The sequence below is a fragment of the Atractosteus spatula genome, chromosome 1 (assembly GCF_055471065.1).
Source record: "Atractosteus spatula isolate fAtrSpa1 chromosome 1, fAtrSpa1.hap1, whole genome shotgun sequence".
NCBI classification, from domain to species: Eukaryota; Metazoa; Chordata; class Actinopteri; order Semionotiformes; family Lepisosteidae; genus Atractosteus; species Atractosteus spatula.
In genome coordinates, this window is record NC_142706.1 from 67,419,956 (window position 1) to 67,445,982 (window position 26,027).

Genomic DNA, 26,027 nt, shown 5'->3' on the forward strand with positions numbered 1-26,027 from the left:
TATTTTCTGGTGCTTCATTATATTCCAGTAACAGTAAACATTTGCTACATCTCAAGTGAACTCTGGAACACAATTTAAAAAAAAAATACGCCCCCTTCTTATTTTATCATCTGTCTCGTCACGCTTCTATAACACGTTTCTGATTTTTAGGCAATTTTTTTTGTCTCTAAGTGTCAGATTTAAGTAACGGTGATTTTTTCTTTGTGGCTGAGCATTTGCGCTGGAGGTATAGCTCTGCACATCAATTAACGTGATATAAGGCTGAAAAGCAGGAAAACTTTTTTAAAAAGCACCAGCGCAATTCTTTCAAAAGTGGATGGGGTGGAAAAGGAGAAGGGGGGGGCGTCTGTTGGCAAGGCAGGCAGCTGCTTAACCACCTATATGCTAACAAGCCTTGCTGCCAGGTTCCTGAGGGGTCCTAACTGGGAAAAATTAAAACCAAACCTCAGATGCGTGTGTCTCAGCTTGCGGAATTCTAGTTTTCCAGTTAGTCCCGAGAACGGACAGGAAATGACCCCTCTCCAAAGTGCTTCTCTTAAAACAAACAGTACAGCCTGAAGCTATCCGGTCTCTCTGTCTGTTCCTCCCTCTCCTGCTGTAGTGCAGCGGGGCTGCTCAGCAGTTCTCAACGTGCGCCGTGTGTCTGCTGCTAGGATTGGATACTGGGTAGCTGGCAGTGTATACAGAGCATCGCAGTCCATGTGCTCTGTATGGATGTTGATGTTGCGCTGTGTAGCTTGAACCTCGGCGAGCAGGCAAGATGTCCAGCACACCTCATGATCCTTTCTACTCCTCTCCTTTTGGACCTTTTTACAGGAGACACACGCCATACATGGTACAGCCAGAGTATCGGATCTACGAGATGAACAAACGGCTTCAGTCTCGGACTGAGGTGAGTCCTTCGCAAAAGCTGCTTTGATGTTTATCAAGTGTTGAATGCGTCTTATTTGTGTGTGTGTGTGTATCTATCTGCTGGAAGGGAGGGGGGGGGGTAAGGGATTTTTTTTTTGGAAAAGGTAGGACGCCTCAGTTCACGTTTTATGGATGGAACTTAGAAGTATTTAACTACGAACATTGATCATGTTCATTTTTAAGCTGTGCTTTCGATGGGGCTTGTCTGGGTAGAAACGGGTTCGAGGTTTTTTTCTCTCTCTCTGTCGTGAACTGTAGGGGAATTTCAAAAACGAAGTGTAAGAAAATTCCGCAGAGGTTTTAGGTGCTCAATTTGAGCCTACTCTTTTCTTCCTAAAACGTAGCCTGTTTAGTAACGTTCAGTTGCCAGAACGGGATTCTGTAGAAATAACTGTAAAACAGTTTTTTTTTAATGGTTATGAACCGTTTCAGATAAGAGGCGTTCTTTTCTGCGTATAACTTAAACGTGACCACAATGAATGTAAGAAGTTCGATTCAGAAGTTGCGTTTTTCATAATTTATAAGCTATTTCGTTTAAATAGCTCAAATGGGGCCAGCTTATCAGAACCAAAAGTTATTAAAACGTGGTTTACTGAAATACGGAAACAGTGATGTACACCCAAGGCAAAGATTTGTATTTTATTTATTGCCAGCATGGTAAGTACAGATTTTCAGAGTACAGGTTGGAGGTATGTCTTTCTGTACAATAGTACATATGTCACCTCTTCTTTAAGAGCTACATGGTATCTAGTACAATTACTACTGGTGTCACTTTTATTATTACATTCATAATACATTAAGAGTTGTGGGAGTATGGAACAAGTTAAGGCCAGCCATGTTGTTGAAGCTGATAGCCTGTCTTCTTTCATGAAACGGCTGGATGAGATCCTTGGATCAATTAGCTACTGAAAACCATATGAGCTGAACAGGGTGAAAGGCCTTCTATCATTTTGAAAACTTTCTTGTTCTTTTAAAATGTTTAAATCATAGGGATGGGTTAATGTATATTTTGAGGAAAAGAAAGTAAATCACGAAATTTGTTACTTGCTAACAAAGAGAGAGTTAAATAGTTGTAGAAGGTACTAATAGATCTCTGCTTAAGTGGGCATAAATGTTATTTGTACCTAAAGACCATATGACTGGAATGAATTATCCTTAACTGGACGCACATTTTTTGTAATACTGGGATTTGTGGAAGAAAAAATGTTGAAATAACTTTGCAGTGAACCTTTGTAAATAGACTGCTTTTATTCATTGATTGTACTTTCAGTTAAATAATGTGTAAATTAAGCAGTGTATATGTACAATTAATATGTATTGATTTGTTGATTTTTATAAGTTACTGGCTGGTGTCCCTTAAACAAGTATAATGAAAACGAGTAAAATAAATTGCACTGTACAGATACACCAATTAAAGTCTGTTTATGTGGACCAAGAAATAATAGAGAAAACAAGAAAGTATCATGCATGTCATTTTAATATGTTCCTGAAATTTTAATTTCAGCTTTGGTAAACTGAATATGGCGAAAATGTCTATGTTCATGAAGAAAAAACTGGATGCAAAGTACTATAAGAATTGTACAAAATTCCAAATTAAGTAATAATTAGAATTGCTACCTGAAATGCCAAGTGTGAAAGATGAAAATCTAAAACGCATTGACCCACTGATGTTGCAGTCATTGTTGTGCGTCATTTTAAGCACTAATATTAGTTAAGAAAACTTAAAATTAAGTCTAAATATTCAGAATTTTCCAAATGCCCTTATTTTGCTCTGTGTTTCTTTTCATACATTCAATTTATTTCTTGTATTATTTCTCCTTAATAAAGGTGCTCTTTTAAGCTTGCATTTCACCTTAAGAAAGGGTCAACATATGGTGACCTGTGGAGTTAATGGATTCTTTATGGTGAACCTTTTCAATATATTTTTTGAAATGTGTTGGCTTAGTAGAGTTCTCTGTGCATTCAGAGTTTCACTGAGTCTTTTTATATCTATTAAGTATATTCAAATATATTCCTGTATTATGACAGCTTTGTTGAAAATGATATGCTTTTCCCTGTCTCTTGGTTTTGCATTAAGTAAAAGCATCATGATTTTTAATTTGTATGTTTTTTGTTTGTTCATGTTTATCAGGGAGACCTTTACACTTAAGGGACTCCCGTTTTCCCTCAAACTAGAATGCAGATATTTTTGATGTTTTAAAAATGACCACCACTTTAGCTCAATTTGAACAAAGAAGACTAACATGGAGGCCAGTATATTTGCTGTGGGTAAAAAAAATGTGTAAAACAATTGAGGTAAATGTGTTTTCTTACATAATTTGGATGCATAGTGTTTTCACTGAGGTCTGGATGAAATTGCCAGCACTCAGTTGTGATGTACTAATGTCCTAACATTGTACAATATTATTCCCACCTGAATTCAACAGTTTTTTAAAAATATGGTGAAATTATTCACAAAATAGGTGCAATTATCGACAAACCGCCTTTCAGTTTTAGTAGGAGAAGGTTTATCATTAGTAATAAAATTATTTTTTTCTATCACCCTCTTATTTTGAATCAATAGTAATTGTTAATCTTGCTTCTTATTGAAATTTACCAGAATTCCCTTTTTAGCCATGAGTGTCATGCTGCTGAATTCTCTGCTTGATTCATTTGCTACTGAAAACAATGCTCAAAACGTGGAAGTCACTACATCTAAAACGCAGTTTATACATGATGCCCTTTTTTCATGTTTTGAATGTTATCAAGCTCTTGTTTTCGTACTTTATGAAAGTAGCAAAAGATTAAGATGTTCATCGATAACAATCATGTTGTTGACACAAAAACTGGGAGAGAGACTGTGTCTGTTCCAACATCTGAAACGACTTACTGTTACATCAGAAAAAAGGGTAAGCAGGGTCTTCTACTTTGATGTGTAGCTCTGAAGTTGCAACAAGAAGGCATTGTTCCACATTATTTTATATGCTAATTTGACTCTGGAACATATACTGTTATGTTAGCTGTTTAGATGTCTTTGAATCAGGTCACACAGTGGATTTAAAAAGGATGATTTGTCACTCAGCAGTGTGACCTACACCAGGGAGGCTTAATCTGTGCTACTTTATTTATGTCAGTAGCAAATGGTATAGATTGCTTTTGTCACTTTTGTACAGGGGTCAAAACCATATGAAAGTTAGTAAATAGCCTTTAGGAAAGGGGTTCGGCTACGCATTTATTTATGAAAGGTGGATTTATCGTATCCACATAGAATTGAATTGTATGTTCTAAAATTTATACTGTGCATTTGAAACATATCTCTATTAGAAGCAGAGTTGGACATTTTGACATTACATTTGTGGTCAATTTTCAATATTCAGGATACTTGCATTTCAGACATTCTCTATCTGTGTGCTGATGAAAACGGGTAAGCACTGACTATGATGCATGGTAGGGTAGATGAGTCCAGTTACTCAGAGGCTGAAAAGAGTTGGGGATGGGTGTCACCATAAACCACATGCTATGTCATTAAAAACCCTTGGGAAAGGATGGAAATGGTAACCTGAGCATTTCTGACTTCACAAGAGAACAGCGAGTTTTATATTATTTCAGGGTTCCCCTAATAAGCCACCAAGTTATTAATGATTGGATATGAAGACCTAATGAAAATTGTTTACCAGTGTATGCCAGTGCCAAAACCTTTTATCAGGCCTGTTAAATCTGACCCTAGTGTGTCTTTTTTAAAGCAGCAGCACCTGAAGAGCAGGGAGAAGTCGGTTTATTACGATGTGGTTAAAGTTGTCAAGAATTGCAGTGATATCTTGCAGACTGACTGGCTCTTTTGGACTAGGATTTGACTTCTCTGCCTAACGCTGTTATGCTGTATCATGTGCATAGCCCTATTGCAGAAAATGAAAGACAAATCTTATAAAGAGGGAGTAAGGTAATAACTTATATATTGAAAATTTTATATACTTTCTTTGAGGTTTTTCTGGATAAATGCATCATATTTACTGCAGTAGGTGTTATTTTTGCTTCCTTTGCTTAAATATCATGAAGTTTCCTTAAATGGCAGGTTTAAAGTAAGTACACTCCTTATTGCTGTGCCATTCCATGCTGTTTTGAGATTTTGCAAATAAAGCATTTATTGATATGGTTATGTATACGTATCTTTAAGGAAAAATACAGTAAAACAAAAACTTTAGAAGTACACTACATCTTTACACTACATATAAAGGCAAAGGCTGTAGTGTACTTCTAAAGTTTTTGTTTTACTGTAATTTAGTAAACTGCAACTTTAAGAAGAGGAGAGCAGCATAGATACATTGGGACAACATAATGAATTATTCAAAAGAAGTGGTGCAAGCCCCTGAAGACTTATAATACTGTACATAACTTATGAAAGAAGCATTAGCACTGGTATGTTAAAAATATCAGGGGTAGGAATCTTTTTTTTCTTCCAGATTAGTGTATTTTTAACCAGATTTCCTCTTCACATGGGTATTGAAGGCAAACTGAAATATTCTTTTGGATCAAAGTGTATTTTGCTGCCCCGGGTAGACTGCCATATGAGTTGGGTTTTTCCGTTCAGGATAAATTAACTTCATTTCAATAAATCAAATCTCTTTCTTACAGAACACAGACCCCTCCAATATAAATTTGTGATCATTTTATTTGGATTATACTCTATATTGAACAAAGCTCTCAAATATTGACCACCAGACTAAAACATACCTGTGTTAAAACGCCTATTATAAAGGAGCAGATCTGTTACACTCTGTGTCTTAAAAGTAATATCACACTAGACAAGATAATACCCAATAACGCAACAACACCCAGATCGCTGATGGTATAGTAATTATTGTAACGTTTGTTACTAATGGGTTCACAGCACTGATGCATATTTGGAATAAGATAAAATGACAGTGACTTTGAGAACTTGTAAATCAGAACTAGAGCTATTATCTCCACTTTTTGTTGTAAAACAAATTTAAGAACCCACCAGTAACATTTAAGTAAAATAAAGATATGCATCTTCCTACTTCATCTCTTAGTGAGCAACTAAGGACTCCCCCTGCTGGAGTTAATGAATTCAGTTTGGAAGTCAATCAGCATTAGGTGACAGAGGGAATGATTAAACTGTGGTGATAATGAAATGAAGGTCAGGGTTAATTAATCATCTCTGGTAATATCCCACATTTTGAATGTGTGTTGTATATGACCTGCATTTTTTACAGAAAAAAATTTCCCAATTTCTGTCTTGCTCTTTTTATTTGTACATTTTACGCTTTTAGGTGTATGTATGACTTTCTGCTCCGATGATCTCACTTCAGGCAAACTAGAAAAGGCTGGGGAGTGGTTTCTCATCAATCTGAATGTTTTTAGTGAAAGTCGTTGTGGTTAAACTATTAAAGATCTGTAGCAGAAATTCATAGGTTTCGTAAGAGCCCACGATGGTGCAGTTCGAGTCCTTGGGATCACCCTGCAGTTGGAGGACCTTGGCACTTCTTTCAGCGCAGAAGCTCCCTGTGAGTTCTGCCTCTGCTGGTGCCAGAATCTTAACTTCAGTTTATAACTCTCAGCATGTCTTTGTCTTACAGTCTCAAAGAACTCCTGGCTCTCCTAGTTCCCAGGGATCCCCTGACCTAGACCTTCTCATGCTCCCAGTCCCTGAACAGATATCATTGGTTGACTTCAGCATTTTAGCTTTTAGGACTTCAAAGTTATGGGATCATCTTTCTAGGGACATCAAAGAAAATACGTCCCCTCTCTCATACTTATGTCTCCGTTGAAACACACAATTTTTAGGTTTGCTCAATTCTAATTTGCGCTTTCTGCACACCAGGAATTTACAGTTTTATTTATTTTCTTAATATTTCTTTTTAACTGTTGTTCACTGCATTTTATGCCTTCTGATTTCCACTGCATGTGGCAATATTTAATTTGGGGACGTCTTTTTATTGAATGCAATTGTGCAACAATTTAACTTAATTCTGATTGGTTAATCCCATGCCTTCTTATTTTGTTCCTTGGTGCTTGCAGAATGTGACAAGGAAAAAAAAACACGCATTTTATTCTTAAGTATTAACTTTGTTAGAATGTCCTTTCTTAAATGGCTTATCTGCAAGCACCTGCCTGTAAAGCAGTCAGTCTAAAGAGAGTAAAACACGCTTTTTATCAAGAAGTAATTTTACTTGAGATTTTGAAACATTGCAGTGTTTCAGAAATACAAAGATCTTCCTTGCAAATCACAGCCTGGAATTGCTGACTTCTAATTGACTGAACATGAACATTGCAGTATTTATATTAATAAATATTCACAAAAACATGTAGAGAGAATTAAATATCTAATATGGGGTATCTAATCCCCATGTATAATGTATATTCATAATGCCCAATGAACAAAGGGTTAATATTCTTAAGAAGATCAAATGAAATGTTGAAGTAGTCGGCCTAACTCGTATTAATCTTGCTTGCAAGGGTATTTGATGCTTCACAGAAAATTGTGAGAAAATAACACATGCTCTTTATTGTATACTTAGGGGGTTAATTATCTGCAGTAATGAAATGAGAAAAAATAGGAGAGGATCAATATTTGTCAATTTAATTGAATATAAGGTGAAACAAAACTGTTAAAACAATATACTGTATTAAGGTATTAAGGGTGGTTTCTAAGTTTAAGAAGCGGAGCTATCTCTCTCAGACCAATTTCAGCTCAATACCAAAACCAACTCTAATTAAAATAGACCAGTTTTTTATAGTGTATATTGCATAAACATGAAAGTACGTATGCTCATTTAAAATTGGAATAATATTGAGTCCATTTGAGTTTTATAGCTGTTGAAAAGGGCTATATACTGTATAGCTAGATGTTATTTATTTTTGCACTTAAGGATCATGATTTATCTTGCTGGTTTTAAAATAAAGACTTCGATGCATGTATTTTGGGATTTATTTTATTTTGGAAGCTCTATGTCTGTTTGTACTGTATCTATGAGTGGATAAACAGTAAAGCATTATGAATATGTGCAGGGTGAGTCTGTTGTAAAGTGGTTCAACAAATCTACTTCCTCACTTTAACTGTGAGTTGAGTAATAGAAAGATGTTGATTAATTACAAAGTCATATTTGAGACCATGAACCTTGAGATGTTGAGGAGAATAAGACTGCTTTGTAGTTATAAATAATGGTACCACTTTTTTTTAAGAGAGAATTTTGGAAAATCAAAACATAAATTGGGTTTTTGCATGCATATATACAGTATGAACAGTAGATAGGTACACATTGTGTATTTGTTGAATTGAATGAACTCCCCTTCACATTTGCCATTTCTGGGATAACATATCCTGCGAGCTACTTTTTAGGCTTTATTATGAATTTTAGGACAATTTGTAGTTCATTTGCAAAGGAAGTTTTGCTGCTAAATAGGTATTGTAAATACCAGCACCTCTCTGCATACAAATAAAGCTTCAGATTAACATTCAGAGGAGGAGCCTTGTTGACCTCAACTAGTGCAAAGCGTATTAGCATAGAACTTGTTAGCATTCAGGGAGTGATGAGGAATAAAAATAAAGCTGTGAGACTATAGAGCTGATGGATATAACAACACCTTTTAATAGAATTCGAGATTGGTATCAGGCTTGCCTAAAGTGTTTGTGTTTAATGTGTTTATGTAAATGATCAGAATTATTAATGTTACAATTCCTGTGCTTTAACCTTCTGTAAATAGATCGATAAAGGGTTAATCCACTCCAAGGTGTCTTTTATCACGGCTTCAAAAACACTAAGCCAATGAGTTTATTATGGTTAGTTTGAGTCGAGATCTATTTCAGCATTTGTTCATTTTTGTTTCGTACTATGCCTTTTTTTTTTACATGACAGCAAACACAAATTTGATTTCTCCCAACCAGCTCTGACACCTGCTCATTGTGCAGTGGTTTACCGAAGGGTATCTGATGCGTGTCGTTTCTTTCAGCTGGTTTCTTCTCCTAATGAAACCGTGTCAGTCCTGTCGGGTCCACTGATGTAATGTACTCTTTCCCTGCTGTAGAGCACAAGGGATCTTGGCTGTGGGCCTCATGTCTTTGCTGGGCAGTCGTGGCAAGAGCTGTTCATTTTATTTAGCAGAGTGCTCTTTTGTTTCTTCTAAAAAAAACTTCATTTATGTGTTCTACATAGATGAAGTTGTGTGGTTGATGCAGTTTCATTTGGAGTGTGTGAACTTTGAACTAATGAGGTACTGTAGCAGTTTTTATATTTTATTTTGTCAACTTGTGTAGGGATGTAGGATCCCATATGAGTTTTTACAGTGCCAGTGGATTTCAGCTGGATGAAAAGGAACAGTGGCATATTTAAGGTAGGGAGATCAAGTCACTACATTATAAGCAGAGAAGTCAAATCTTGCCTTTTTTACAGTTTAGTGCTAAAAATAATCATCACTCAATAATCACATAATCAATTCTTTCAAGTCTAATGTAGAAATGCTGTTTAAATAGCTAACAACTTCTAACATTTTCCCTTAAGTATGCCTATGTCTAAATTTGTCAGCCTCCATCGTGGTGAGGCCAGCTTTTCCTTCAGATGGGACTGGATATTGTCTTTGCAGTGCTCGGGACTCGGTTGCGTGCACAGTCAGATCATTTTGTTTTGCTGTTTGCTGTGAAGGTTCTGCAGGTCGCGCTGACACAAAAAAGAACGTTTTGTGATGCAATATTCATGTTCACCACTGGATTTCTGTACTACAGTGTGTTTGGTGCTACTAATACAGAAAAAGCATTAGTAATGACACACTTGCCACAAATCAATAAATATTGTATCAGCTCCTGGAGGAAAGAGGATGTTGCAGGACTGGCCATGATTTGAAGCGATAGACTAAAAAAATATACCGAACAATAAGGTGTCGGGCTGGCCAGCAGGAAACTCTAACAATGCTTCCCACCTTTTTCCTGTGACTTTCCCAAAGTTCCTTCCCCACCAACAGTGCAGCACTGATAACAGATAAGGGAGAAGCCTTTATTTAATTTATTTCTTTGTCAGAAATATGCTGTGTAATTCAGGTCGTACTTGTAGCTGACCCACAGCTGTAGTTCCTGTTGAAACTAATTGAACGTATGACAAAAAAAAGGGAAAACCTATGATTAATTTCAGTTATTTTCAGGTTTGCTTCATTTTAATGTTGCTTATCGAGGTAGGGCAGTATTTTGAATCCTGTAGAAAATGCAATGTTTTAACAACTTTTTTTTTAAGACCAAAAAAGGTAAAACTTAATTTTGAAGAATAATTTGAAAAGAATAATTTGAGTATTTTAGAAAAAAGGTGTTAGGCTTAATTATTTCAATGTAGCAAATACAAATCCAGCTAGCTCAAATCTAATTATATGGCTGCTGATGCCCTCAACTGCAGTAGTGACTGTGCACACCTAAAAAGTCATGTGTGGTACTCTTTAACAGTTGTTATGACCTAAAGCATAAGATAGACTTCAGTGAAAAGAAGAGGCACCTTAAGATCTTATTACAGAATATCAGTTGTTCACATAGTAGGCTGTTAATTTCTTCAGTTTTCCCTGTGGTATATGTTATTTAACACCTTGCTTTGGTTCTTGAATTTTTAAATACTGTTTTATACAAAGGGCAGAATAATGATATTCCAGTTTTTCTGTGGCATATTCTATTTGCCTTTAAGTTGGTGTTTACCTAATGGTGCTATTCAGAGATGGAATTTACAGTTTTTATTCTGAATCAAGTGTTGTGAACAAATAGAAATATCTTTTTGTTTACTGATAATTGTTGAGTTCCATGTACAGTATATATTTGTTTCAGTGTTTCATCTTGTATTTTTTTAACTATTTGACTTTTGGTCATAGTTAAAACATATCTTAACCCACTTTATAGACTTAAATGACAGAAAGTTAAAAATACATTATATGATAGTGATTACCCTGTTTTTATTTGAAAATGTAACGAAAAAAAAGTTCTGTTAATATTTTTAAAGACCCACCACAGCAGGCCTGCTTTCTCGTTTTGACAAGATTGCAAGTTTAGAATAAACGGTCTGTGAATATGGTTTGTATTTTTATATTCTGTAGAAAATGGTGACTACGATGATTTGGTATCTCAGTGTTCTGTGGTATTATCCTAGTTGCCTGTACAACTGAATAACTACTTTATTTTTATTTTAAAAACAGTTCTGTTAGCTTTCACAGGAATATTTTGACATTGGTTACCAAGATCACTATGTTAAGTAGACATTTATAAATACAATTATGAATTTATTCAGAATTTATAATAGTTATAAGTATTAAAAAATCATGAGAATAGAAGTTTCTGGAGCCACTACTAACTTGCCCTTTTAGTAAGACTCCATCATGCAACTAAAATCTGCTCTTTGGATAAAGAAATGGGTTTCAGAGCAAACCGATTTGAAGTGATTTTCATCTTTAAAAATTAAACAATACAAATTTGGTACCTATTTAAAAAAACAAAGTGGAGTGAAAATCAGTGTAATACTACAGCCGATAGCAGTGGTTACTTCAGGAGGCTATGGCTTGAAATCTATCTTCATTAGAGAAAGATTTACTTCCTTATTCCTTGGAGCTGAACATGTGCAGTCAGATTCAGGGGTTATGGGGACTGCCAGTGTACAGTAGATGTCAGGTCACCTGGTCATCTTTGCAGGCTTCTGTACTCCATTGACCTGACCTGACCTACTATCTGCTGTGGCTCATACTTTGTGGTTATCTGCTTCTGCAGGATAAACAGGTTAACCACCATATGAACTCCTTTTTTATTCAAATCTGTATTGTAGCTAATTGTTTCTTTCTTTTAGTACACCGTTGTTCATGAGTCAATTCCTTTTTTCTGAATGACATCCAAGTGTAAGCTTTCTGCAGTCTAAGGATAAAACAAGAGGATTTAGGGATTCAGATTGGTTTCAATAAGTATTTTTGCAGCATGCGCAGAGCATACTGGAGGTACTGCTTTTAAAAGCCACAACAGCAGCCTACATCTGTCAGTTGTCTTCATTTTGCGGCTTTGCAAGAACATCTTGTGTACAGACGCTAATAACATAAATTCACAGTGATTCACCAATGTGCACTTAACTGGAGGATGCTAATTTATTTCAGAAACAGACTTTCTTATAATCAGTTTTGCCTGTGAGAAGTTTTTTGAGAAGCTTTCTGGCTTGGAGTAATTAGTGTGAAAAATCATTCTTGCCGCGAGAAACATAAGATGTGCAACAAGTAATAACTGAATTAACATGAAAAATTATATGAACTGCTCCTTTGAACTGATAGCAGAAATTCAATTTTTTCAGTAACCTTTGCTTTCATATATGATTATGTCTGTAAAGGATGAAATTGTTTACATTTATTTTCAATTTTATCTTGAAATGACTATTGTAAGTTACAGGACTATCCTAGTTTTTAGTCTGCTTCAATTTTTTAAATTTAGTTTGTAGTATGTAGACATTACTTTTGGATTACCATGTATTGAATAAGTTAATGGGTTGAATCTTGTCCTTTTTTTCTTGTGGAAGGTTAACCCTAAAAAAGTAGTTTAAAAAGCAGAATTCTTCACTCTGAAGTAAAAAAAAAGATTTTAGTTATGCTTGCCCAGTCACCATGTTTAATAAATTAATTTTATGCCAAAGTGGCCAAGGTGGTAATTAAGACTTAGGAAAGAAATTAGACCTTGAGGTTCAATGGCAGGTCATATGCTACATTTCTTATAAAGATTTAGCTGTGAAATAGCGTCAAATGAAGCTGATAGATTGTGTGATTTCTTTTGTATATTTATGAAGGTTTCAGACACATTTGTTGCTAATATATTAGTATAAGAATTTCTACATTTTCTTTCTTAGTGCATTTTTAATTGGTTTTAGAAATTTGGAATATCTGACATGCAGTTAAAGATGCAAGACTATCACTCTGCAGAGGGATCAATCTCTCTCTTTCATGAGTTGTTAAATATTACAGTTTTGCCAGTAGTAAGTGGTCTTAACTATTAAAACTACAATGGATTCAAAATAGATGCAAAAGTTTTGTAACACTTGTTTTACTTATAAAAAGTGGCCCCTTATTCTCTTTGGCAAGATACCAGACCAGGGGAATGTAATGAGACATCAGAATTTGAATGATTTTTGAACGTTGAACATTTAAGATCCTCAGACATTGACCTTTTAAAAAAAATATTAACAAAGTATTCCAAAAAGCCAAAATGGCTTTCATCTTCAGTTTTGCATTATGTAGGCTGAGATTTAGACTAGAATGTCGCAGGATGTGCTTCCAGTTGTACTAGTTTGAATCGGAGAGATTACAAACGCTGTACTGGGAACTTGCTGCACACGTAAAACTCCCAAAATCTCACTTAATTGCATTTGAAAACTCTTAGATTAATAATAAAAGGACAAAAAATGGTCTTGGCAAAGTTTAGGTGCTCAGCGCATATTGGCAACAGGCTCATCCTGAATAAACGTGTGATTTGGCCAGTTGTGATTGGCCAGTTTAGTTTACATGAACTGCCAAGCTTTTTATAGTTAATTGACTTGTCTATTCATCACTGGCTCTAGGACAGCATACCAGTTTGTCTCCATTCTCCTGACAAAATAAAGATCTTATTTACCAGCTATTGACAGTGTTATGAGGGTGATAATTTTCTTCCCAAGTCCACTTTTTTATTTTTGTTTGACAGTGATCATTTTTTAAAGGAAAGAGTGAATGACACTTTGAGATCAGCATACCCAGAATTTCCCAGTTGATTTTTACTGTGAAAATCTGAGGTCCAGCAATGATAACGGTGCATATTTTTATGTTGTCTAATTTAAAAAATCTTAGATTCTTCCATCCATCCATTTTTTAAACCGCTTTATCTAATACAGGGTCATTGGGGATCACAGTGAGCAGGTAATTTTTGATAAAGTAGAAAAGAGTGATTTAAAAAAAAATGTTGTATGGGACATTGTTCTTATAATTCACTTTAGTGTGAATTTAACATGTTATGGATTTAATATGTAGTACTCAGTATGATGATGAGAAGGTCGTAGGTACAAGACAAATTAACTGTGGCTACTTTAGACAAAGCAAAACTGTGTATTAACATCTCTGGTTTATGGAGGTAAATTAGTTTTTCAACTGGGGGAGAATGTTCAGAAATACCAGTAGCTGAAACAGTATGCTACCGTATTCAGTTTGACATGATTCTCCACGTACTGTAGGACATAAATTGTTATATTCATCTTGATACTGTGTAGCCAGCAGCGTGTGTAGCAGGACAGTAGTACAGGAACAGAAAGGCTGTGGAATGACCAATCCTTACCACTTTGTAATTGTAGTAGGTGGGGATAGTCTTACAACTGAAAGATGGGTGAAGCAGTCAGCCAGTCTTCCATCAGTTGTTCAGGTGACTGAGGATGGCAGGTCATTCTCCAGTGCTCTCTGGGGTATGTGGTTTAGACAAGAACTGTCCACCTACTGTCCTAATTTAGATAAGATCACTTTATTATCCATATACAGTTTCTTGCATTAGGAATTTGTCTTTTCGCATACCCCAGCTTGCTCTCCATGAGACACACAGGCACACAGACAGGGGGGGAGAACCTTAGGGGTCAGAGTGCAGGGTCAGCCGTTTATACGGTGCCCCTGGAGCAGCTGGGGTTAATGGCCTTGCTCAGAGGTCCAACAGAGTAGGATTCCTTTGCCGGCCATGGGATTTGAACCGGCAACCTTCCAGGCGCAGATCCTTAGCCACAGTGCCACCGCTCCACCCGAAGGAAACATGGCTTTTATTATATTCTAGTACTTCATACTTATTTCAGTGCTTGTTTATTGTACTGTCACTTTTCTGTATTCTCATGTCATTACCATTATGGTTTATTAAACTGGAGAACAAAGTTTGAAGTAGGTGATAGAACCCATATACCTTCTGACACCAGCTCAGGGAACAAGTGCTGCATGAATTTCCAGGAGCACTTACTTGCCATGGTATTAATAAGAGGCATCATTAAATTGTGACTTTTTATGAAGTAAGAAAGAAAAAGAAGCAGTAGGACCCTTAGGATCTCTCTGAGCAGACATAACATCCAACGATTGAAGAAGAAAACCCCCTATTTTTTAAGAATTACGGTAAATATAGTAAAGGGATAAATGACATGTGATGCCTTTTTCTTTAAAATGAGAACTACACTAAGAGAGTAATGAAATTCTTCTTTTAATTGAATATTTAATTAGTATGTCTAAATGTCACATTATTACAAAAATATTATTTCCTTTTGAAACATTGTCGAATGTTCTCCAGCAGTACACTGAATTTAATTGCCTTCCTCAGTAAGCCTCTGTTGAAAACTTTGCTTAGCACCTGCAACTTGCATTCCCTCTTGTTTTTATAGATCATGATAATACAGCTTGTGTTTACTGAGAATTAAACTTATTGCATTACCAATTTACAGCAATCCCAATACATTTTGGAGTCATGTAATTTATGTTCAGTGATGAACAATAGTGGACAATGTGATTTCTTACTACAGCTTATTGTGTGTTGTTAACGCTACATTTTTAGAAGAAATAAGTTTACTGTTACAATTAAATTGAGGAGTTAAGCTGTGACTTCACTAAGCATATTAGATGTCTTAAAATTGAAATATGCTGATATAGAATACCCTGTCTGTTTTGTAAAATGCCCATACATTGTGTAATATGTTGAAATGCTGAGATCCTTGCCTGACAGATCAGGCCCAAACAATGTTGCTTGATTTTCTTTTAAGGAATAAGTAGAGCTTTGGTTACACACTGTATATAAGGGAAGCCACTTCCAATCTTGCTGTTGATGAGGAATAGGAGAACAGTATATGATTGTTCCAGCCACTTGAGAATACAATGGTACTAGTGAAGAAACATACCGAATACAGAGGCTTATAATGTTTTATATAACATTTCAAAGACTGAACTTGGCTTCATGACTCGGTTTCTTCTGGAATTCATTTTCTGTAAAGGGTTATTTGAAGGTTTTTCCTGGCAGATCTCGGGGTTTCCTTTAATTTGAAAATATTTTTGCCCTCATTATAAATAATAGTTGAGATGTTGAATTTACTGTGAAAGAAATACTAAAGGAATTCTATTTTACTAGCTGTTTTTCCTTTTCAAAAACTCAGATTTCTGATCTGGAAGTTCTGGCATGCAATTCATAAACTTTTTGATTAATTATATATATTTTTAAATTCAAGGTTCTTCAATAAAATCAGTATTATAACTTTATTTCACACAAAATATATGAAAAGTTTTATCCCTTCTGCAACTTTTAAAGCTGCTTACAGTTGCTCACAGTAGGAAAGAAAAAGGGTATTTTTATGTATTCTAATGTGATCATTTCTCTTGTGTGGGATACTCAGAAGGTCAGTTTTCATGCTCTGCATAAGTGATTAAATGCAACATTGGTTTTAAAGTAGATTGTTAATTTTATAAAGTGTTATAGAACATTTGTTCTTGGTCTTGATGGCTTTCCATATTTTTATGTGAAATTAGTGTGCTCTGCTGATGGCTCAGTTTTTTTTAACTCTGTTGTCCTTTTCTAGGCACTTTTATCAGTTCACAATATTCCATTTTAAACCTGGACATGACATAAATGTGAACCTCTTTGTGGTTCCCAGTACTACATGACCAAACAGACACTTTTTCAGGAATAAATATATAATAGTTCATGCTTAACAGCATGCTAATAGTGTCATGCTTCCCTTTAATGCCCTGTCATAGTCCTTGTAATGAATGCCTCAAATGTTTGTAAAGTATGCTTGAAAGTAAGGGATTCCAGTGTACTGTTTAGTGCCACAGCTCTATGTATGCATCTCCATTTTCACAAACTGCTGAAAGTCGTTAGCTGTCTGATGCTGCCATATTGGAATGATCCCAATTTTGTCTTCCTTCCAAGCACTGTCAAAACCTATTCCTGTGTAACTTCAGGCTTGAAAAGTAAAATGTTCTGTTTTCTAATGTGTACAGTAGCTCATAGTATTCCACATTCTCCAAAGAGAAATATGGATTTTTGTTCTGTATAATAATTCTACATAACAAACAGCTGCATATTGTGAGAAAATAGTGTCTTATCCAAACATCAAACTCTCACATTTACTGTAGCAGTTCTGCACCAGCTAGCTGACTTCCTGAAAAGTTGCAGACCCCTAAATCCTTTTACTATCCATGCCATTTTCACCTGTTTTACAAACAGTTTGGATTTATGCATAGACCTTTTTATGTAAATTAAAAATAAATCTTGGCATATGCATTGTGTTTTCTTTCTTTTTTTTTCAGCATGGAACAAACCTCTTACTTGTTCCTTTGCAGCCTATGCATGCTGACGTACCTACCCACCTGAACTATATAAATGTTATACATGAAGTATAAGTCTGTTTGGTAAGATTCCATAAAGAAAAAAAGACTAAGTTTGAAAGTCTCCTTGTTCAATACAGACTAAGGACAAGGCAAATGGTTTGATTGGCTCACCGGCACTACAGGGAATGTTTTTAGACTTGAAAAGACACACAAACCTGTACATGATATACAGTAGTACAGTGCTGAGAATAAGTTTGTCATCCCTAACAAACTAGGAGTGACAAGCTGTTTCTCAGCACTATACTGGTTTGTGTGTCAAAAGGTAATCCACTACGTTAACTTGTAGTGTTGAGTTTCTCAATTTTGCTAAAAAAGCACAATGTAAATAATAACGATGCCCAGCTGCAAGACATTTCAATAAAATTAAGCATGATCTCTCTCTCTGATTTCTGCGTATTGAAACTGTGACTGTTTTAAAAGAGTAGATCTTTTGTTACTACTAAGGGAAGCATATTGTCTTCATACACTTAATACAGAAGCTTTCTTTAGTATTGATAATGAATTGTGTATATTAGAATTTATGTAACATTAAATTCGTTTTTAGAAATTGTTTTTTTAAATATATACAGCAATTATCCCAAAATTAATTAATTTATACATTCAAATTATAACTGATCATCAAAATATTATACAGGTATGTTCATATAGATACACACTTTAGTGTACTGGGATGTGAAATGTATGTTGTTTGCTATTGATGTTATATATTTTGGCATTAAAAATATTATTAGACATGCTGAATTTTCACTGAAATGAGCTGAATGTCTATTTTCTTCTTGTGTCTTAATAAACCTCCATTACTCCTTGTATCTAATCAATATAGGACGTGATTTATTCAGTTTAACAAGTTCATATTTATATATAGATGTGAAAAGTATAAAGTATGATTGCAGCAAACGTCAGATATTGTTTATGTAACAGGTGTCTAAAGGTTTTCTATTTGTCATCAAAATGGTTGATCAGCAGGGGACCTGCTGTGAAAGTCAGAGGCCAGTATTGTGTATGGCCACCGTTGCAGGCAATAGAAATGATCTGTGCTGCCAGTAATGCTAATCTTGTTGGATTCTGTCCCATTCATCTTCTGGAGCCTGTATAAGCATGCGCCAGTTCACTGAGCCGTATGTTCTCTCTGTCAGCCTAGCCCTCGCACAAATATTCAGTGGTTACATGAGCTGTACAAGAACCTGCATTGTCCTGCAAGAATTTGTCACAGGATGAGCCCACAGGAATGGTCGCAGGTGAGATACTGCACTAGGACTTGATCGATCAATGTAGCGTTGTCAGTTGAAGGTAAATCAAGCAAATGTAGGTCTGCTACTTGGTCACTGTTGGCCTTACCATCACACTGAGGTGCCATGTCTCATGGTCTGCCAGATCATGGCCTGTCTTTGATGGGTTGTCTTTGGCTCTAAAGTCTTGCCAATAACAGTGTGTTGACCTCCTGCATTCCAGCATTTAGCATACTGATGGCATGAAGGCATTGTTCACTTAATATGTTCATTTTCTCATTTTCTTACTTGACTGTCTTGACATACAGCAGGTTAAATTACCTCACCCCCTATGGTTAATCAATTCACTCACTAATGAAGTGATGTAGTGCTTATGCAAAAGCCAAAGTTGCGACCGTGTATTCCGGACATTCCTGAAAAAATCAATAAAAACAATGCCAGAAACATTTGACCATTTTCCAAAATCCTTAAAATTTTTTTTTTTAAATCTGGTTCAATGTATCTGTTTTCTCTTCCCTCTTAATTTGATTTTTAGTTATGGTCCAGACACTTGTTGTCTTCAATCTATGTTCTTTGATAGAAGAATGATTTATTAGTTTTCACAGCTTTTTCCAAAGTTGCTTTGCTCCTTTTTAAATGCAATTTAATGTATATTTTTCTCTAGGACAACTACTGTATTTTTTGCACATATTTTTCAAGGTCCTTGACCTTGATGATTCAATAATAATAATAATAATAATAATAATAATTCCTTACATTTATATAGCGCTTTTGTGGGCACTCCACTCACAGCAGTTTACAGTTAATGGGAACTCCCCTCCACCGTCACCAGTGTGCTGCCCCAGCTGGATAATGCAATAGCAGTCCACTTGCCACACATGAGCTATCAGTGTGGAGGAGGACAGAATAATGAAGCCACTGTTAGACTGGGAGTATCAGGAGGCCATGATTGGTAAAGACCTGGGGTATATTTGGCCAGGACACTGGTGTAACAGTCCTACTTTTTTCAACAAACAACCTGGGATTCTTAATGACCATAGACAGTCAGGACCACAATTTTGCGTCTCATCTGGAGGACGGCACCTTTTTTACAGTATTGTACGTTGTACTCGCGTTCGGTTTGGACACATTTTGTTCGATCCTTTTTGTGGAAGAGGTGGGGTTATTTGAGGACAGAGAGATAAGCAGGCCAGTAGTTTCTGATTGAAGGATTATTGACTCCGCTTTGCGGTGAAAAACAAATCGGCCGGAGTGAGGTGCCGTAGGCAGTGATGGATGTAACAAGACAGGGCAGAGTTCTGGCAGCTAGTTTACGGCTGCAGTTTGAAAAAAGGATTTCCCCATGCTTTTTAGCACACCTGTTGGCTGCCAGCTACTTTCTTTTTTAACATTTGTTTATGTTTTTAAGACTTAAGTGCAAATTAAACAAGATAGAGCTCTTACAATATTGAGTTTGAATTCTAAGCATGTACAGTAATCCAGTAAATAGAGGCGAGTTTCAATTTGCTGTCCATTATCAGAATACCAAGTAGGTAGCTGCATCAGCATGTGTAGGCCGCAAAGGAACAGGTAAAGGTTTAATTCATGCTGAACGGAAAAGAAAAGAGATACAACATTTTGGCTGTGGAGCAGCGGCTGAAAAACGCTCCGTGGACGAAATATTCTCTTTTTTTTTTTTCCTTTCAGCGTGAAATAAACCTTTACTTGTTCCATTATCAGAATACTGTTTCTTCCTGGTAGGGGTCACCGCACCTTGTAAGCACAGGGCGTAAGGTAACCCCTTGAATGGGATACTAGTCCATTTCGGGGCATGTACACAGTCCAAACAGGAGCATCGAGGGAGGACATACTAACTCCACTAGGAAGGTACCCAAGTGCGGAACTGAATCCGGGATCCAGGAGCTGTGGGGCAGCAGCCAGCATGCATGGCCGTGGCGCTCTGTCTCTCATGTTTGTGGGTCTTTGGAGTGAGAAAATGTAGCAGTTGTGGCAGATGTTCTGATTTATAGCCCCAAAGAATGACTTGTGAGAAAATGAAACTCGGTGGAAAAGGTCTCTGTAACAAAGTCATGGTCTCAGTCCATAATTCCCTGTGAAGGCAAATGATTTGCACACCTCATGGTTTCTCCCCCCTGTGAAACAGCGCTTGAGGTCAAAGCGCTGACTAGAAAATCAATCATTCCAGTAAGCCATCTTACTGCTAATGGAGGCAAATACTATAATACATACCCAAAGAAGCATTTGGTACATTTGGAAAAAAATAATATCTAATGTTCTTTTGTTTGTGTTTTAGCTTACTCTGTGTAAGTTATATGACTGTATCAGACCTGTTACTTTTGGTTTCACACTACCTTAAGAAACTCAATCACTAAACAACATTTTATAAACATTTCACTCTTTTTATAAGGTTTTCAATTTACCCATGATTTTCCCAGTTTAAAATTGCCTGTCTGCTTCCCTTTGTCTCCTTCCTTCACACAAGAGAATGTAAATTCAATGCTTTATGCATATTTTGTAAATCTGATCATTTTTTGTTTTTCAGTAATTACATTTCCACAGTAAAGATTATACCCTAGATGAAATACAATTAAATGAGCAGTTTTAAAACATGTGAAATTAAAACTTTAACAATTGCCTTTAAAATGATTGTTGCTCTAATGGCAATACCCTGAACCATTACCATTTACTGTTGAATTGGTGAATTGGGGGTTTCCTGTGCGTGTGAGTTGATTTTTATAGCTGTGTCCAGCAGGAGTTTTTGTATGCAATATTTCTGGGAAACAGGGTTCTGAGTGGCTCAACCAGTATACACACTCGCTGCAAACGCAGATACTGTGATCCAGAAATTATCACTAGCTGAGTGTGATCGATGTTTCGTAAGTGACACTGGTGAGTTGGCGGTGTCATCGGTACCAGGGTCAAGATGATTATTTTCTTAATCCGCTATTCAACCAGATAAGTCAACTGAGAATAGAGGTAAAGGAGTTTATTTGCCATATGTACACATGTACATTGGATTTCTTATTTGTGCTGATCTCTCAGGACATGCACAGTACAACAGGCAACACCACACAATGTAGGCAGTACATTACAAAGCGGTACATAATACATAGTAACACATAAGTTCCAACTTGCAATTGGAACCCAGAGAGTAACCGTGTATATACTGTAACATGGGATTTTGGAACAGTTTAATTGAAGTGAATGGCTCCGTGCCATGTCCCAAAGTCACCTGGGACCTGGTTTTGTGGCAAATAGTGAGTCTTGCGGGTTTCCCGGGCTCCTGCAGGCTTACGGTGACACTAGTGAGAGATTCACTGCTCCTCCAGTCAGGGGCAGCTCTCCTAGCGGGTGCTGCGGAGCCCATAGCGTGCCTGAAAGATGGATGGGCAATCCCGAGGAACAGGTCTCAACCTCTCCATTTTCACCTTGCAGTGCAGAAGTTGTTGCTATGAAATGGGACCTGAAGCAGTAATTAAATTAAATACTTTCAATATGGTTGAGTACAAAATGAAAAATTATAAAAAAGTGAAGAATTCTGTGTAAGATGCATCAGTAAGTTTTGTATATGTTTTGCACTAAATTAAAAAAGTAACAATCATGGCAAATATTCTGTTTCTCATAAAATCCAAATACTTCTGTAATGTAAAAGGGTTCTTGAAGTAAATTCCAAACATGCTGTGACTGAAGTTGAAGAACCTCCCCAATAAAACATTAGGTATTTGCATGTAAAAATTCAAACTTATTAATAAAAATTAGAAAAATAATCCATCTATAGTACTTGAAAATGACTTTGTATACTGCTGCAGGATGTGCATACTGTAGCTGAACCAGTGGCATAGCAGTTATTACTGCAGTAAAGGTACAGTATTGCTGAAACTCCACTGTGAACCATAATACAGAGGAGTAGAGGAAAGCCTACTTAAACATTACTTTTTTATTTCTGTGCTACGTAGTCCTGATATTTCTGCACACTGTTTACAGTATAATGGGCCTTCTTGTATTTTAATTCCATACATATATCTAGTATGTGTCAGTTTTTGAATATAACTTGTCATATTCAAGTTCTTTAAGTTAATTTTTATTTAATCTTCATCATTTGGCAGCTTTGAATCTTTAATGTGTTGTCTGTGACTCCATGCTGTCCTTCACTAGCCTGGAGGCATGCCTTCTCTTACCTATGCAAATATTCAAAACCTCCTCACACTGTGTGAATGCCAGAATCCTCACCACACCAGCTGGCCACTGAGAGGGTTCAGTTCAGTTCAGCTGGGAGGGAGAAGGGACCACAGATGAACATTGTCTGGTTGACATGGTTCGTTTTACAACATGGATGTTGAAATTCTCTTTGTTAAAATCGCCAGCCTGGTGCTTTGTCTGATCAGAGATGGACCAGTCTTTTTTTTTGGAGTTCTGAAATTACAGAGGAAATGACCCCTTTATGCTGGGGCACACCCACAGGGCATGTACAATAGCTGTTGAAAGAGAGACTCTCAGAGAAGCCCTGTATTGTAGCTTTGTATACCAGCCAAAGGTCAGAAGTCAGAGGTGCGTCCCTAGTGCTGTATTTGGGCAGCAGGAAATGAGCATTATTTTCATGTGTATTTAAAATGGAAAAGAGATTCCCTTTCAGCGTTTATTAAAGTATTTTTCACTCCAAAACCTCCAGGGCCTTTCAGAGGAATATTTAGGGTTGGAGCTCTGATTGAGATAAATTTACAGTTTGGTCTGAGATCATAGTTTATTGGGTTTTATGTGGGGTGACTATTTGCTCAAAATTACTTTTCTAAGCTGTTCAGTTGCAGCTATTTAATATGGCAGGAAACATGATGGAGAACATCATTCATAAATAATTGATAGAACATGCATTTACGGAATGCACTGCAACAAAGATTAGTGTTGGGAAGAGAGGCTAGTTATGACACTTAGTGGTAATAGAGAAATGCTTTTCTTTTCATACCAGCTGTAACTGTAATTTAAAATCCAGCGAGAACATTAGCATTGGAATAATTATTTAGTTATATTCTTTCAGTTTGCATTGTCCCCATTTAGACTTGTAACAGGTAAAGACAACATGTTTTTGGCTGTAATCTTGTCTAATGTGTTGTAAGCATTAACCCATGATATCAGTTAATCCATTAAGAAATGCACTCATGTGCCTGGCTGACTGTGACTGAGATTTCCCAAGTGACAGCGCACAACTGGCTCAGCTGTGTCGGAGGGATGTGATTTGTAGGGCAGGATTCTCTTGGCAAAGCAAATGCTTCCAAGCAAGTTCCTAACCGCAGGTAAACTAAGGAAATTAGAATGACACCTACCATGTTTGCAGCTCATTGGTCAAACATACTTGGGAAAAGAGCAGCTACAGTAGCAGTGTGGGGGCATGTTTCACCCTGCAGGTGATACCCAGAATAGGATATGACAAATGTCACCTCACAGTGACAAGTGAGGTGGCAGTATGAAAGAGGTTTTAGTGTGAGGGTAAATTGTTTTAATAGTTCCTATGACAAAAGCCGCCTACAGTTTGAGAACAAAACTGCAGCAATATCAGCCATGATGTTTGAATTGGGAGATACCTCTTTGACATATTAATGGTATTTTCACTAGAATAATACCTATTGAGTTTGGAGATTAATGGCTAAAAGGGTTATTGCACAGGATTGATTAGAGGCACATGGGATGCATATCATGAAAAGAAGACAACGACATTCTAGGGGCCATCGCAGTATGAAAGGGAACCCTGTTCACCATTTTGGAACTGCACTGTTACTAGTATGATACCGGCTTTGATTAGACTTCGTTGGACAGACTCCTTATAGAAGAGGAGTTGGTATTATCAATCTCTTTTCACCAAGCAGGCGTGGGTGTATAAAGTAGTGGTGCAATCTGTGAGGTGCAGTTCTGAAGCATGTCTGGGTGAATCAGTTGAAATCAGTTTTTAAGCCAGTTGGTGCAGTGGGCGGAGGTCGGATGGTCATTGTGTTTTGTCTGTTTTGCCATATGTTAACTGTATTGTCATTACAATTATGTCTTCCATGTTTGGAGTTAATTGCCAAACAATCCTTCAAGAGGAGCAGTTTGTGTAAGAAACTGTGGGCAGAAAACAATCATGGTAACTTGCACTTGTGATGATGTATTTGTCCAATTGTACCCATCTAGTATGAAGTTGCCAGGCAGCCCAGTTTTTAAAGTGGGAGAAAACAATCCTTACAGTCACAATAGACTTTTCACTACTTATTAGCAGTGCATAACTTTTTTTTTAATTGTCAAAACTGGGAATATTAATTCATATTGCTCTCAGAATCATGTGTCGCATATAAGCTGTAAGACATGGAGATGGAGGTTCTTGTCTGAAACTACATTCCCTAGAAGGCACTTGGGGATGACCTACGATACTCAGTCATCTGACTAGTTGGAGGAAGGCATGACATTTAAAACCAAGAAGCAGAGTATTCCAGAGGGCTGCCAATCTTCATGTTCTTCAAGAGACCAAAGTTTTTTTAATGTATTGAACAGGAGGAGAAGTAAGTCACTGAAGGACAAAAAGCACATGGTCACATATTGCACCTTCTCCACCATATGAGGATTAACTGGTAGAGTATAAAAAAAGTTTAATAATTTCTTAAAACTAAAATTTTCAGTGAATCTTCAAATGCTTAATAAATGGACTTTAAAACTGCAGGGTTTGCTGCAAAAGTCACAACCTAAATAAACAAGCATGATAATGTCCAAATCTTTGAACTGTAGAAAAAAAATGCCCAAACTGGAATATTCTTTGTGTAGTGTTTTGTGAAAAAGGTGCTTACTTAGGTTGTGGGTTTTGTTTGGATTTTTTTACTCCGATCGATTGCTACTTAATAATTTGTTAATGAGGTCTGGTCTAGCAAAAAGACAGGTCACAATACCTTAATGCATTACTGGTTTTCTAAGCACACTGTAATACACTTTCAGTCCTTAAGTTTTGAAAGAAAGAGCTGTAAACATTGTGAAAGTACAGCATGAGGAAGGCAATGTAGCATAAAAATGATTAATGCAGAGTCTAAGTATTTCCCATTAGGCATTGTTTTTTTCTCGTTCAATATCAGACAGTTTAATGCCCTTTAAGAATTGCTTCAAGCAAGTCTGTGGTCTGGAGTTCTAGTTGGTTGTGAAGCTTCAGCATTAGGCTATGTCCCTTAGCGTATGAGGAAAAGAATAGGAACAGCACTTACAATCCAATAAAAAGATTTTCTGAAAGTTAAAATTAATATGGTCTCAGATTAAAATAGCAGATTCAGAGACCCTGACCATGAACTCTTTCTCTTGTTTATCTTTGGGATTCTTTCTGGTCTGTTTGAAGTGACAAACCTGAGCAATTCAAAAACATTTGCAGTATGAGAAAGAAAGGGACAGTGCTCGGAAAAGCACATTTTCTTTTTAAGGGACGCAGTGTGGGTGTTCTTTGTAGACTTTGCTTTGTGGAATGGATGTTAAAAACAGTTAATGAATGGTGAATGCTGGACCTTCTGCTTCTACATGAGGTTGGGTTCTTTT

At 36.5% G+C, this 26,027-nt stretch overlaps 1 protein-coding gene across 5 annotated transcripts in view; it reads left to right on the forward strand.

The window, feature by feature from the left end:
* The first annotated feature begins 447 nt into the window (after window positions 1-447).
* Window positions 448-26,027, forward strand: part of ldb2a (LIM domain binding 2a) — a 119,887-nt gene continuing 94,307 nt past the window's right edge. For all 5 annotated transcript variants that reach the window (XM_088917858.1, XM_088917875.1, XM_088917866.1 and 2 more), the window contains exon 1: window positions 448-892. In XM_088917858.1, the coding sequence (XP_088773984.1) occupies window positions 761-892 (132 nt within the window). In that variant the 5' untranslated portion in view covers window positions 448-760. The remainder of the gene's footprint in view (window positions 893-26,027) is intronic.